Source organism: Phaethon lepturus, unplaced genomic scaffold (genome assembly GCF_000687285.1).
Source record: "Phaethon lepturus isolate BGI_N335 unplaced genomic scaffold, ASM68728v1 scaffold9927, whole genome shotgun sequence".
NCBI classification, from domain to species: domain Eukaryota; kingdom Metazoa; phylum Chordata; class Aves; order Phaethontiformes; family Phaethontidae; genus Phaethon; species Phaethon lepturus.
Window position 1 is genome coordinate 714 of NW_010552508.1, and position 15,286 is coordinate 15,999.

Here is a 15,286-nt window from a genome sequence, read left to right on the forward strand (position 1 = left end):
TCTGGGTGGGGTTTTTTTGCCTTCTAATTCCAGAGCTCCCCCATCCAAAGGGCTTCGTTAGCTAATTTTCAGTTTGTTGAAATTTCCCTATTTGCAGTCCAAAACCATTGCAACAAGCCTATTTCTGTTCATCTATCTTGTTAAATTAAATTTAATAAATTAATTTACAATGTTTCAGTGCAAAGTTACTGGTTCTTATGATCCCGCCATCATGGAATCTAACTACTAATGGATATTTATTTGTATATTTTCAGGTTTTAAAAGCATTTGATTACTACTCTCCTTGGAATGGACAGCAACAGATGTACAAGCTGGACATAGGCTGGCCTAAAATTCCAGAATACTTCACTGGCCAAACATTTTGTGTTGCTGTTGACTCTCTTCATGGTTTGGTCTATGTTGGACAAGTGAGTGAGGGTACTTGATTTTTCTCCTTGTTGATCTAGTGTATTTTTGCCTTTAAAGTGTCTGATTTAGATTAGGTTATGTATGTGTGTATGTGTGTATATATATGAATAATTACTATATCAAAATTAGTGAAAATGTAAGTATAGATGTCTCAGCTATATCAATCTTTTTTTTAAAGCGGTTCTGGCACCACACTTGTTTGTGCATTTAAAAGCATAAAATTTCTGTGGTAGGAATGCATGATCCAAATTAACTGAGTTATAGTAGCCTCTTCTCTCACTGTAAGGTAAAATGTGTTTCTGGGACAACTGACTAGTCCCTTTCCACTCTTTCAGCCTTTGTCCCATGAAATCAAAAGCACGCAGCTCTTTCACCCAGTTACAGTAACTGGAGTTCAATTACTTGCTTTACCCAGTTCCATGCATTGGTATCTCTAGGTCATGGATAAGACATTCTCTCCGTAGGAAGTGGTGGGATTCAATTATAAAGCACAGCATGAGTACTTGAGTACCATACAGCTAACAAGTACAGTTACTGGTTTTTGTGCCTGTGTATTTTTCAGCAAGAACATAAAAATGTGATTGAAAATTAAGACCAAGATAATTGCAAGAGCTTCGGTGCTCTGAAAATTTGACTTTACATGATTTAAGTTGAAAGTCTAGAAGAGTGGAAGGTTTTGCATGCTAAATTTAGACCCTTCTCTCTTTCCTTTTCCAGCTGGAGAACATGAGATCTAACAAATGATCTCAGCAGATTCTTATGATTCATAAAATGTTGCAAAAACCTTACAAAGAGGAATTTTCAAAAATATGATTACTTGCTTAATATGTCTTCTTAATAGACCTTTTTTTGCCTTTTCAGAGGGGGGACAATGTACCAAAGGTACTTGTATTCTCACAGGAAGGCTATTTTCTTTATGCCTGGAATAATACAGTCGAAATGCCTCACGGTATCTTTGTATTGAACACAGCAACAGATAGTTCAGTATGGATCACAGATGTTGGAACAGGTATGCATGGTGGTGTTACAAGAAGTACTAGGTGGGGAAGAAAATGCTAATATTGCAGATATTACTTTAAACAGCTCACTTACTTAAGTCTCTCAAACAATTCCAAGACAGAATGTGGTTTTCTTGCCATGAGCAAACTTCTCGGGTGCTGCACAAAATGCTCTGAACGTTCATGAGTTGTGCTGTTTGTCAGCTTATAGCTTCTGAACTTAGTAAGCGAGGTGTTTTTTTTTTTCCCCCAGAAGAAGTATAAGGGGGGAAGAAAAAAATCTTCTGGCTAGACTTATCTCTTCTCTTCTGTCCTAAGTTTGGTGGCACTAATACTAATACAATGGATGAATATTGTTGTAGCCTATGGATTTACTAACCCACAGTCAGATTCTCACTATAGAATGTTGTCTGATTTATTAATATTGCTTCTGAATATCAGGAGATTTTCCTTTTTAATCTTTGTAATCAGTTGTAATACTTAACATTATGGGTTTTTTTGTTAAGATGTTTTTACACTTTCTTTCTTAATTCAGGGAAGTATGGGCATACTGTGAAACAGTATAGCCCTTCGGGTAAACTTATGCAGATCCTGGGCACACCAGGTAATGCTGGTTCAAGTTTGATTCCCCTACAATTTGATCAGCCAGCAGAGATCTTTGTAGAGGAAAGTGGAGATATCTATGTTGTGGATGGAGACGGAGGAATGAATAACAGACTTCTCAAACTATCCAACGGTATGGAAAAATGAACTTCTGCAGTAGTCAACCATTGAAAATTGAGTTTTAAACAACACAGCTTGAGAATACTTTTAAGTGAGGACTAGACAGAGCTGTCATTTAACATTAGTTTGAAGACTTTGTTGGATCAGGTCCTGTTTTACTGCTTGTCACTTCAGGACAAATCTCCTAATCGTTTATGACAAGAGACTGAGAGAATGAGTTTGTTCAGTCTTCAAGAGAGAAGGCTAAGGAGGATTCTTATCGCTGTCTTCAAGTCAGTAATGGGAGGGTAATAGAGAAGACAGAGCCACGCATTTCTCAGAGATGCACAGTGAAGAATGAGAAACACTGAGCAAAAGATGCAAGAGGAGGGAATTCAAGTTTGATTTTTGGAGGGAAAGATTCACAGTGAGGGTGATGAGACAGTGAATATTTTGTGCAGTCTCCACTCTTGGAGCTGCTGAAAACTTGATGAGTTATGAACAACCTAATCTAACTTCAGAGTTGGATTTGTTATCAAGGCTAGTCCTGCTTTGAGAAGCAGGTTGGACCCACTACTATCTGCAGATCTTTTATACTGAAATTATTCCCTGATTCTAATTAGCTTGCTCATATTCCCCAGTTAGATGGTTGGTGTTGGTTAGGGCTGTGAGTGAGGAGTCTGGACATGTCTGCAGTTGGGGTGAAGTAGAGGAGCTACAACTTCTCCTTTTGCTGTCATAAAATATTTGGTTTGCTAGTATCTAGTTTCCAAAATGGTAAATTGTTAAAAGTCAAAACTACCAGGTAACAAATGTAAAAAATCAATTTAGTAAACAAATTAACATTATAATCAGCCAACTGTTTTTATATATATGTATAATTTTTTTAAAAATACAGTTCTTAACAGAGCCTTGAGACTATGGCTTTTGTGTGCTAGTTGTTACATTTCTGTAACTATAATCCTGAAACCACTAATAACAATCCAGCAGTTTCTGTAGAAATGTGTCAAGTAGTACTGTGTTTAAAAAAAACGAGTTTAGAAATTTCACCTTTTAGAAATTACTCAAAGTAACTCTGCAAGGGGATGACTTAAAACTATTTTATTTGTTGTTTTCTTCCTATGATTTTTTCTTTACTCTTATTTTTCATGGTGTTCACTGTTTAGATTACAAAGAGATATGGCTGACTGGAACAAATGGGACCGGCATTGGTCAGTTCAAGATTCCTCACAGTGTAACAGTGGATCCTTTTGGACGGGTAAAGAATAAAGGGAGAAGTTTTTTTCATCTTCTGACAGACTTGTTTACATGTATTTAAACAAAACAAATTGTATTTCTTTTTAATTAAGCTGTTGTGATCTGGGTTATTTTTATATGGGTTACAGTTTTCAGCATAATAGCAGTCATAAACTGAAGTTTCACACTGCAGATCCTACTAAAGCAGCTGGCTGCAAGGTTCTGACCGGTTACATTGTCAGTGTCCATGCAACAAGAGACTGTTCCTCCTGCGGTTTCTAACAGGTTGCCATTGTGAGAGTACAGGGGAATTATTTTCTGTAATAAATATCTACCCAAGTGCTTCAGTTTCTTCAGGGGACTTTAATTCCATATTTAGGATTTCCAAATAAGCTTAACATGGTAGTAACGCTCTGGCTAGGTTGTGAACATTGGTCCTTTTCTATGTGCAACTCAAGACATTCAAGAATCTCCTTCTGCCAGATGTTAATTGTAGTCTGGCTTTTGCCCTGCTGCTCCTATAGAAGAATTGTGCTGCTGCTCCTTAGTCTGTTTCAGGGAAAATAAGATTGCTCAACTAAACCTTAAATCACTGGTTTGAGCTAATTCTGATGATACTGTCTGAACCAGAATAAGAAGCGTATATAAAAATCACTTCTCCGCCAAAAGTGGCAGGGTGGGAGGGAGAAAAGGAGGGACATGGCTGCTTTGTGTTGAAGAATAAGGGTGAGCATATACATTCAAAAACAGCAATTGCAATGGGCTACGATTTTATTGGCAACATGGTGTTGATCATCAAGCCTAGGTTAGAAATCATTGCCAATTCCTAAGGAATTAAGAGACTGCTGTAGTAGTGTTTCATTTAAAAACAGTGATGAAAGATCTCAGGTTGACTTGTTTATTGCTCCCTTACGGGTGATATTCCAGAAAAGTCATGAAGTTTACTTATCAGAGTGAGTTATCAACACCTAAAATTTCAATAATTGTAATACAAGAGAGGCCTTCACTGGAACTAATGGATATTGCTAGCTTGCAGTGTTTGTGAACCCAGTTAGCACAGGATGAAACAGAGGTAAGCTCCGCAAAACTGACTAGCCAAAACGTGCTGAAAATGCTTTTAGTGTTTAAGTTGCTTAGTTTTATAGGAGGCATATCAGTGTGTTTGCCTTTGCAGTCATCATAGGCCTGGATCATGAAGTGAGACTAGTGTTGCAAAATAAATTGTTAGCGGGTGGCAGACCAGTATCTTTAAATAGGTGGAAGTATGTCCTCACTGGAGGGGATGGGGAATTCTACTAAATATATCCATATCATAGCCACAGAAAAGAAGAGGAGGCACTGATTTCTCTGTTGAAGTAGTATAAAATAATTTGTGTATCTGAACTATGTGGTGGTTTTGTTTTCTATCTGGAAGTTATATCTACTTATTTAGTATTGAATGCAGAGGTACATTATTCCAAGGTGTACTTCTTTTTTACTACAGGATACTTTGCTCTTGTAGGAAACGAATATGTTTGATTTGTTCTATTTGTGAATAACCATGATTTTTATTCTTAACAGGTGTGGGTTGCAGACAGAGACAACAAAAGAATCCAAGTTTTTGATAAAGTCACAGGGGAATGGCTCGGGTCTTGGAGTAGCTGTTTTTCAGAAGATGGACCCTATTCTGTCAGGTATTGCTGAACAGTTCTTCTAGAAGCATGCAGTTACATAAATAAGGTGTACTCTTACTGGCGAATTAAAATGTTGATATTTAATGCCTGATGACAAGGAGTTAACCAGTTTAACAGCATGCTGGGCCGTAATCATATGCAAAGATTTGCACAGCTGCATCTTGACAGGGAAATCCTGGTTTTATAACAAGCCCCATGGATTCGAGTGCAGGATCTTTTTAAAGTTATGTGTTGTTGACCTTACTGTTGCATCTTTTACAGGAAGAGAGATTGTCTTGAATGAGTTTTCTCAGGGAGCAGCAACATGTAGAGCAAGGTTTACAAGTTAATTCTCAAAGTTTCACCGCATTTAGTCTGCTATAGCCTTCAAAACCTTGACTATTAAGGAGGTTTTGTTTCTTTTAAAGTGCATGGTTGTGTTAAAATGAGATGTCATCTGGAGTTCATAATTCAGAAATATATTTCTGTCTTTCACAGATTTACTGCCAATTACAAATACCTGATTGTAGCACAGCTGAATATCAACCGGTTAGCAATCTTGGAGGCACCACCAGTTGGCTCTATTGGGGACTGTGTTATGGTCAACACAGTCCAGCTGGCAGACGAAACCAAGCCACACCTTGTGGATGTAGACATGAAGAGTGGAGCAGTCTATGTTGCAGAGATTGGAGCTCAGCAAGTACAAAAATACGTGCCCTTAAGCTGATGGTTTCCTGCAACTGTCATGGCACAAGCTATGTGGTGTATAAGACTTGTGACCACATTTCCTTGAGTTTTCTGTAGCTTGTGTTTCCTTAGACAAACACAGAACACTGTGCTCCCAGAACTGTAGAGCTAAGAGTTTGTCCTAGCTGCTCTGCAGTCCTGGAGAAGTATTTGGACTTGAGCCATTACTCATTTTAGTAATGCTAAGGTGGCTTTTGCTTTTGTTGCTGGAAATTGTAAGATGACTTTGAATAGCATCTTAATTTTATTATATAAAACTTTACAAACACAGCTGCTGTTCTTAAATGTGTAGGGTCATCTTAGATGTAGGGGGGGGTTTGACTAGATGACCTTAAAAGGTCCCTTCTATCCCAAAGATTCTGTGATTCTATGATCTTGGGGCTCCTCTACTTAGCCTGTGTGTGTTGTGTAATGAAGGTCAGAACTGTCTGAAAGAAGTATATAAATGATTTCCTGGGGAGTGAGCACCTCATTTTAATGTTTCTTCACTTGATTTTTGGAATCATTGTGCTGATACTGCCCAACACTGAATACAGAGATGCATTATGATGTTGAATGAGATGCTGCTGGATACTGGTGTCAGTGCTGATACTGGCATCTGCCTTAGGTGGTTAATGACATAAGCATTGAAATCTAAGTTTTCAGCTCTAGCTAAAGTGGTGAAGTCTGTAACAAGCTTAATTTAAATTGATAGCAGGCACTTCACGCTAAATTAAAAGTATCTGCACAGCAGCCAAGGACTGATTCTTAACTAAATCAATTCTTAACCTGATTTGATATACATCAGCATGAGTTTTCTGTTCCATAAGATTTCATAGTGGAACATATTGAAGTTCCACTCATTTAAGTTCCTCAAGGTAAACAAATTGCAATTTGCTAGGGAAGTCTTAATGAGCATTAGGGACTGGGAGACACGTGATTTTCTCCCAATTTTACTGAAACTCTGTCAGTTAACAGCAGTGCATCTGTTTTGATTTGGGGTTTTTTAACTGTTTTACATCCAGCACTTAAGACTTCATCAACTCCATTAATATCTAGAGTTAAGTTTCTTATGCTGTATCCTAGCAGATGTCTCCAAGCTCTGTCCTAAAAAGTGCTGTCTCTTTCCATTCCCAGTCCAGAGTGGTTCTGTTTTCTTTATATGTTGTGACAAGACTTTAAGTCAGTTCACTTTATAGCACAGAGGGAAATGGGTTTAGGAAAATGGGATGGGGCAAATGGCATGGCAGAAATGAGACAGTAAATAACTTTACCTCTGTAAAGCTGTGGACCCACATTCTATATTTACCTACAAGCTCTTCAAAACATTTGGGAGGATATTTGCTCTTTCCACACACTTATTCTACTGCGTGGACTATTTTAATGCTAATTACCAGCTAAGAGAGGCAATTTTTTCCAACTTCCTTAGAAAGGGAATATCGGAAATGGAATTATTCTGATGGAAAATACCCACTTCAGTGAATGTTGTCAAAACCAAATGCATCATAATTTTGCAGGTTTCAACCTATGATCACAAATTTCTGGGTCAACAGATGGGAAAACTGTCCAGAAAAGTCAGGTTTTATATGTTTGGTAGAAAGTGACTCTGCTGTGGAGCCTGATGGCCTGATTTCAGTACTATTTGAGATTAATGCACTAAATATGAATGTTTTGTTATTGGCTACATCCACAATAACAAAAGCAGATCTAAACTGGCTGCCCTCATGCAAGCCTTAGAAGCAGAACTTCAGGGTTATGCACTAGCAAGTATGATCCATCATTCTTGTGGTCTTGAATGGGAGCTAGTAAGCAATATTTATTAGCTGAAAAAATAGCAGTACTTCCTCTAGACCTAGATGGATAGATCTGCATTACTTTGCAGTGTGTGGTATGGATTTTCTAACTAGGTCTCCAGTAGCTCAGGGATTTCTGCTCTGTGTGCAATTTAGCTATTTCTCACCTACACAAGGTGGATTTCTTTTTAAAAATATTACCGTAATTAACTACATTTTTGTGTATCTTGGTGGTGTAACGGGTCCAGGCACATCCACCCTTCCTCACCTCATCCTCTCTTTATTTATTTTTCCTCTGTCACATCCATTTGAAACTGAACTGGAAGCTCTCTGGGAACATGCTTCTGTGTTCAATAAAGGAGTAGTGCACTTTTGGATGTTGACGAATAAGTTATTTCTACAACGTTCTGTTTGTTGTATGGATCTGCTCTCAACTCTCTTTTTACACGGGCTTTTGCAGCCCCTGGAAATGGGGAGAATTCATCCAGTTTTGTCTGGCTTTAGTAAAGTAGGCCATGGTGCCAAAATGTGCCTTGCCTCTAGGCGTTTGAGTATCTGTGACAAGAAGGGATGCTCATTATTAACTAGGATTGGATGCTTAGACTCCTTTTTACCTCTGCGTCTCTGACCAGACAGACAAAATGATTGATTTGTGCACTAACTTGCTAATTCTCTGAAGGTTTTCTTATGTATCGTCTTGAAACTGATTTCTGAAAAGTTGCATAGTAGGATAATTTAATAAAATAAATAGAGAATTTCCCATTATGAAAGGCTTGGGTGCTTTATTTCTGTACTAATATCAATACATTCCATTGCAGTGGATTACTTTTCTAAATATGGGGTCCCCAGCACTTTAAGGTATTTGATAATTTCTGATAACAACATTCAAATGTAATCTAAAATTCTGTGCTATCTTTATAGATTTCTATTTCTGTGGCCTGTCTCTTATGCATTCAAATTTATGTATCAAAAAAGGCACATAAATCTCTCCCAGATGTTTTCCTCTAATTAGTAAAATGAGATGATGAGTTACTTAAGTGCCAAGTATTAAAAAAGAAAAAAATTAAACTGTATACCCTTTTGATGCTAATAGGGAAAGTAAAAACTAACTAACAAAACAATTCTTAGTATAGAATCAGGGTTTATTTCCAGAAGAGATTTACCAAACAATCTGGTTAGTTTTCAGAAGATCAAGAAGGGACTTCTCTATGGGTTAGAAATACTTGCGCAAGAAGAAAAATAACATACTATAGTGTTAATTAGACAAGAAAGAAAATGTAAGGTGATTGCTAGAACCCCCCAAAAATCTAATTTTAGTTAACAGGTGCCAAGTTTTAAGTGTGAGAAGTAATCACTGGAGTATCCACGTAAAGGAAATGGGAATATTCAATGTTTTGATGTCTCCAACTTTGCAGACCTTTTTTTTTTTTTTCTTCCTCTCTTTTTAAAAAAATTTTAATTGATCCTTTTTTTTGGGTAAGTACCTGGATTGTTAACTGGATGACATTCCCAGGAGGTAAAACCAGGTCTATTAATAGAGTTCATCTTGATTTTTCTGTGATGCTAACCAGCGGTTTTTTGTGTGTGTTATCATAGTCAGCAATCGATTAATAATATCTGTCTGGCCGAAACAAAAGAAGCCTGAATTAGGTTTGTGCCATGCAAGGTTAGTTTACTGAGTCTGAGCTATCTCAAAAGCTGAGGGGGAAGGTACACCCGTATGTCTGCGAGTCTGCTCATTACTGTTAGTAAGTTCTTACTTACTAATAGCCTTAAAGTGGTTATTAAACTTTTTGAAGCATTAAGTAGGTAGTTATCTTAGCTGACACTTACTTTCTTAAAAATCTGTAACCTGAGAAGCCTTCACAAGTGATCTATTACCAAGTGTTTGCAATCAGTGAAGTTGCTTGTATAAAACATAAGAGGGCACCAAACCCCTGCTGATGCTTGGCATACTCAGTGTGCCTCTACACTAGCAAATGTAAACAGCATTTCTGAACTTTTGGAGTAAGTCAACAAAGATAATTAATTGCACCAGGCTTCCTTTCTCTTTTCAAAATAGATTGTTTTAAACATAAGCAGATAATTGTATTGTAGTCATTTTGGCTTATTGCTACTGGATTTATGTCTATCTATTATTTATTTCCATTGTTTTTCCTAGGGGGGAAAAAAAAAAATCAGTAATTCAGTGTCCAGACACAATTGGGTATGGTGAATTGATTCTTCTATTCCTTATGTCATCGATTTCAATGGAATTACTCCTGATATGTTGCTTTGGAAACATAATAACTTATAATAGTGTAACTGTAGCAGCATAATTATACCAAGAGAGTAAGGCCAGTATATTTAGAGCGAGATTAGAACTAAGCTTACTGGATCTGATTCACCACTTTTACTCTACCTCTCCTTTGTCAGGCTTTGATAAAAACCTTGCTCTGATTTTGTATTGTTATTTTATTCTACTTTTTTGGGGACTGCATCTGCAAAAATTGTGTTTGCCAGCAATTGCCATCAACAAGTTTGAACATGGACTTTTCTTCATGTAAATGATTCAAGATATTTCAGTCTTTCAGTGTTTATAAAGTATCAAAGTCATGTTGCTTGTATGAAATGTCAAAGTAGAAGCATATTAATTTATGCACACAGGATGATTTGCTACTGCGTTGAAGCCAGAGTAATACTGATAGAAATGAGATATGAATAGACATACTTTATCATAAGATCACATGTTTTGAGGCTGAGGAAACCAAATATGATTGTGTATCAGCATCTGCAAAACAGAAGTAAAAACAACTTTGCCCAGTTACATCAGGAATGAACCTATTCATTCTCTCTGAGCTATGATGGGATCTCTTACAAACAAATTAAGACTTAAGAAATATAACTCCTGAATAACTACTGTCTATATGTTTTAATACTTCCTAGTAGTCAATAAACACCATTATAAAGGGAAGGTTTTATGTTTAGTCTGGATTTGTTTGTCTTCAACCTCACGTTTTCTGTTTTCAGCTAGCTTAGAGATCTGTCTAATATGGGAAATTTTCTTCTTATTCCCCATGGAGTCATTTACAGATGATAACTGAGTCATCTGTTGCTCCACTCCTTGTCTAAACTGTATAGATTGGAAAACTTGCCTTGTAGTGGAAAACTGGTAAGGCTTTAATTTCAAAATATTTTCATAGCATTTATTATTAAAAACAAACAAATCCAAAAGAATGTTCACCATGTGACAGGAAGCCTAGATATTAGAACTGCCAGCACTAAACCCATCTGTGTGCTGTACAGGAGTAATACTATCTCCCCATGTCTGAATTTGTTTCTGTTTCTAGCTCTCAGTACAGCACTGTCTCTGACAGTTGTCAAAGGATTTGGGTGACTAGGTGGTCGAGGTGTAAAGGAACCCTTCTGGAAGAATAGACCAGAATAGATGTTGGGTTTTTTATCTGTGCTTGCTGTTGACATCCTTAGCAAACTTTTCTTGCTGTTAACATTTTTTGACAGGGTTTTAACTGGAAGATCTAGCTGAAATTGAAGTATCAGTAAATGTCTTGTCTTATTAAAGCAAACTGGTAAGTTGCTAGCAGGTGTTCATTTCATTAAGGTCATTCAGTATTTTCAGAAGACTTCTAAAATACTAGCTTTTGCTTAGAACTGCGTTAGTGCCAGAGGGGAAAAAATGGCAAATATGGTTTCAAGAAAGAAAACAAGCAAAAAAAAAAACACCACAAAAAAGCCCCAACAACACCACCCACACTTATGTGTGAGAATTCTGGAGAGATCCAATACAATTGATGGATGTAGCTTGCCAATTGACATACATCTCTTTTTTTCATTGTGGTTTATTGAATACACAACCATGAAATCTATTACAGGTCTTTGGAAGAATCTCTGAGCATGTATGTCAGGGTGATCTGGCTAATAAAGACAGCTTAAATTTTCAAAAGGGTCTCAACAGCACCTCTTGCCAAGTGTCCGTAAATAAATTGTGTGGAGTAAGAAAGAAAGGATAAATATGGATTACTAATTAAAAGATTATAAATGAAGTGTATTAAAAACTAGATCTGTGATCTGGAAACGGACTTTGGAAATCAGGCACAGAATTTACTAACCACACCAAGCTACCCAGGCTAGCAAAGGCAAAAGCTGCAGAGTTGCAGAAGGTTATCATGAGATTGAATGACTGGGCAATAAAATGGCAAATGGAGTATAACATTGATAAATATAAAATCAGGTACAGTTAGTAAAAAGAAGTCTAATTTTATATATAACGGTAGCTTTGATATATCTTGCCATTTAGGAAATGATCCCAGGCTTGTAAAAGATGGCTCTAGGAAAATACCAGCTTCCAAACTCAGCAGCAGTCAGAAAACAAAGAGAATAGTGGGAGGTACTAGGAAAGTACCAGATGATCAAATAGAAAGCGTTGCAATGTAGTTATGTGAATTCCTGGTGCACGCGCTTTTTGAATACTGCAGGCAATTCTGGCTCTTCTTCCCCCTTCTAATCTCAGGAAGGCTACAGTGAAACTAGAAATAGTAGAGAGAAGGGGGAGAAGAGTCTGTTAAAAATCCTTGACTGTATCCAGCTACCGTGTTCGGTATCATTGTTTAAGGAATCTGCATGAACACGCCTTTTCCCCTATAGCTGCTGCTCTGAACTATTTTGGCTTCAGAACTCAGTGAGGACGTACAGTCTGCTGGTGTGCAAAGGTGGAGTGGAGAATAAAGATGGGCAGAGGCATGTGGTGTCTATTATGCAGGAGAAGTTAGCTTGAAAGGAAGACGAGAGTTTGATCCTAAGGGTTTAGTGTTGAAGGTACTTTTTGAATAGAACATACAGTCCCAAAGGCAGTTTGTTGGTCTTACTGAAAATCAAAAGTTTTGGCAAAGGAGGACGGAGTTGCCCTTGCTTCAGTCTGGTCAGCTTTAATGTTCTCCCCAACGTACATACCCTGGCTGCCTGTGGCACCTGCCTGCTCTGCTGTCCCAGAGATGAGATCCTTGCTGGATCAGGTAACAAAATTGCCAAAAATACTGGATTTTTCTGTAACACATCATCATCTACGGTCTGACATAAATGTGAGGTAGCACAAGTATAGGCTGATAGTTGTTCAAAGATCGGAGCACTTGAAAAAAATTGGAATTAAAATGAAGGTGCTCCTTCAAACTTTTTACTAACTTCCAGCCAAGACACTATGCTGATGGTTGTGCCAGTTCGTTCTCATGCACATGGGTGTAGCTGGAACCACCAGGCAGGAGGTGACTGTTAGCTCGTAAATGGGGCCTCCTTCTATGTCTCAGCTGCCATGTTCATAGCAGTGGGTGATGGCTCTGCAAGCAAATACAGCCTCCCTGTAGAGATAAATATGGGTAAAAGAGAAAGGAAAGAAGGTATCATCATATTAGGGGCATGTGCTTCAACATGTATAAATATTATAGTGGAAATGTGTATTTAATCAATTAAGGAGAAGATGTGGAGGTCAGGGGGAAGAAGGGGAGTGATTCTACCTAGTGTATTCCACATTAGCTCTGTAATAAGGCTTGCAGCATCTTGCTACATGCCCAGTCTAATTTCAGAGCTTTTAGGAATGAAAACTCTAGAAAAATGTTATGAGTGGGAGATATACTACACCTAAGAGTTACCATGACATGTCTCCAGGGCGGTGCCTTACTGGGGCTTTGTGATGGATGATGCAACCAGGCAAAAACAGGAGAAAGAAAGTTTGAATCATCTGTAGGATGGATAACAAGCTGGAGGAATTAAAAATATTGGGGATAATTTGTAAGATGGCACCTTTGAAAATGCTGGCCTTATGGGGCCATAAATTCTTACGGGGGTGCATGGCCCAGCACAGAGCTCCAGATTTTCATTTTGCTCCATCTCCTTGTTGTAAATTTTCTTATTTGTCATAGACAATTGAGTCAAGAGGAAACAGGTCACAGCCAATATTTATTAAACACCTTTTACTAATTAAGCTGTTGCAATAGAGTCAAGATACCTATTTCACAGCGCCTGCACCTCCCTGCTCCAAGCGCTCAGGCATGCAGCTGCCCTGCCGAAGCACCATTTGGGAGGCCCAGCCCAGCTCTCCCAGGAGCGGAGGGTCACCTTGGTGTGCTGGTGACAAGAAAGCCCCTCGGGGGGTCCAGTGCTTCATGCGGTGCCTACATACCCCATGGTCTCTGTGCGCAGACGGCAGCCGCTGCCTCCCCGTATTCGGCCAAGTTGCATGGCCACAGCCAAGAGGCCACCTCTGAAGCAGAGCCAGCCACCAGGCTGTCCTAGGAAGGCTGCCAGGTGCTTTGAAACCCGTGCAGCCCCATGGAGCGGTCATGTAAGGTCTCGTGCATCACGTCTGCTTCTCCCTGTGCCCTTCCTGTTCTGCACCGAACCCAAGGGTCCCTTAGTCGTGACGGCTGCTCTCTGAGCACCACCTTCCTTCTCCAGCAGAGGAAGAAATCACGCTGCCGTTGTAAAACCCATCATGGTCTTTAGACACAAGCACGGCAACATTTGCAAGGAAAAAATAGTATCCCTCGTTAGTGCAATTTTGGCAGTTTAAAATGGGAGATGAGCTTTTGGATATGCAAGGCCTTGTGTAATTTTTTTTCAAACAGCTATCTCACAAGATATAATAAAGGATATCACCTCCCCCAGGAAATCTCAGCCTGCTTGAGAAATGGAAGTCCTGTAACAAATTTCAGATTGTATGTATTGCACATTCTAAACACAAACACACATGTATATAGATCAATATATCAGGAGAGGTGCATGTAGCAGATGTAGTATATATAATCCAACATTCATATATACGTATGTTTTTTTAATTTACATTTTATTGATGTAATTTAGGTCTCAGGAATGCTGGGAGAGAAAAGTGGCAACAAATGCTTCTATAATGAAACTGTCTAAGCCACCCAGTATCCGCAGTAGCTCCCTGCTGTGTTTGCACTGCACATACAAGCAACAAAGACAGCCCTTGCCCTGGAGGCCATTGCCAAGGAAATGGGCCGGTGTAAAGGAAAAGCAATACATGATTCAGTAAGACAAATAAGCCAACCTGAAACCTCCATGGTTTCAAAAGGAGGTTCACTTTGGTGTGAGGGATCCATTAGGTTGGCTCAGGTGTCCCAGGAAGTGCTATTGCACCCATCTAACTCACTGTGTTAATTCCAGCATACGAGCTTTAGTGGATTTTATTACATCTTCAGTTCTCAATGTTCTGCTTGGGGGAAATTTCATCTGGGATAAGAAAGGAATAATAGCTGCTTGACCCAAAATCTTTATCAGAGAAGAAACATTTGCAGCTTGATCTAAAAATCTTAAACTCCATAATTATTTAAAAAAAAAAAAAGTGCTTGGTATACAATATATGAGACAAAAGCCTGCGCCTTGCCAAGAGAACTTGACATAAGCACATTACAGATGATGGAAACAGTGGAAAAATTAAGAGATAGGAAATTCTGAGCACTTTGTAAAAAGTTTTGTCATAAACATACTTATTAGCCTGTGGAAGGATTTATTTTTCACTGTAAGATGTGAATCCGAGTACGCAAAGAATTCAAAATTGAAGTAGACCACAGTGGTATTTAATGAAAGTATGAGTCCATGAGACAGGCTGGAAAGGTATCCTTTTTTTTAGACAAAGCTTTATGCAAGCCTAGTCAAATTAAATGTGATTACTGGTGCATACATTTAAAGAGCTAGTGCTGGGATAGAGCTATCCCCAGGATGCGGTTTCAAATCTGAAGTGTAGATTAGGCTCCAAAGC

At 38.4% G+C, this 15,286-nt stretch overlaps 1 protein-coding gene across 1 annotated transcript; it reads left to right on the forward strand.

Moving 5' to 3' along the window:
• Window positions 1-299: 299 nt before the first annotated feature.
• NHLRC3 (NHL repeat containing 3) lies at window positions 300-5,723 on the forward strand. The gene is made up of 6 exons (XM_010291237.1): window positions 300-407; window positions 1,270-1,417; window positions 1,942-2,142; window positions 3,275-3,366; window positions 4,905-5,017; window positions 5,495-5,723. The coding sequence occupies exons 1-6, from the start codon at window positions 303-305 to the stop codon at window positions 5,721-5,723; spliced, it is 888 nt and encodes a 295-aa protein (XP_010289539.1). The 5' UTR covers window positions 300-302.
• The last annotated feature ends 9,563 nt before the right edge of the window (window positions 5,724-15,286 follow it).

Coding starts and splice junctions, on each gene's coding strand:
- NHLRC3 (XM_010291237.1), top strand. CDS start 303: ATGTACAAGCTGGACATAGGCTGGCCTAAAATTCCAGAATACTTCACT. Junction 1,418..1,941: donor GATCACAGATGTTGGAACAG/GTATGCATGGTG, acceptor TTCTTAATTCAG/GGAAGTATGGGCATACTGTG. Junction 2,143..3,274: donor ACTTCTCAAACTATCCAACG/GTATGGAAAAAT, acceptor TTCACTGTTTAG/ATTACAAAGAGATATGGCTG.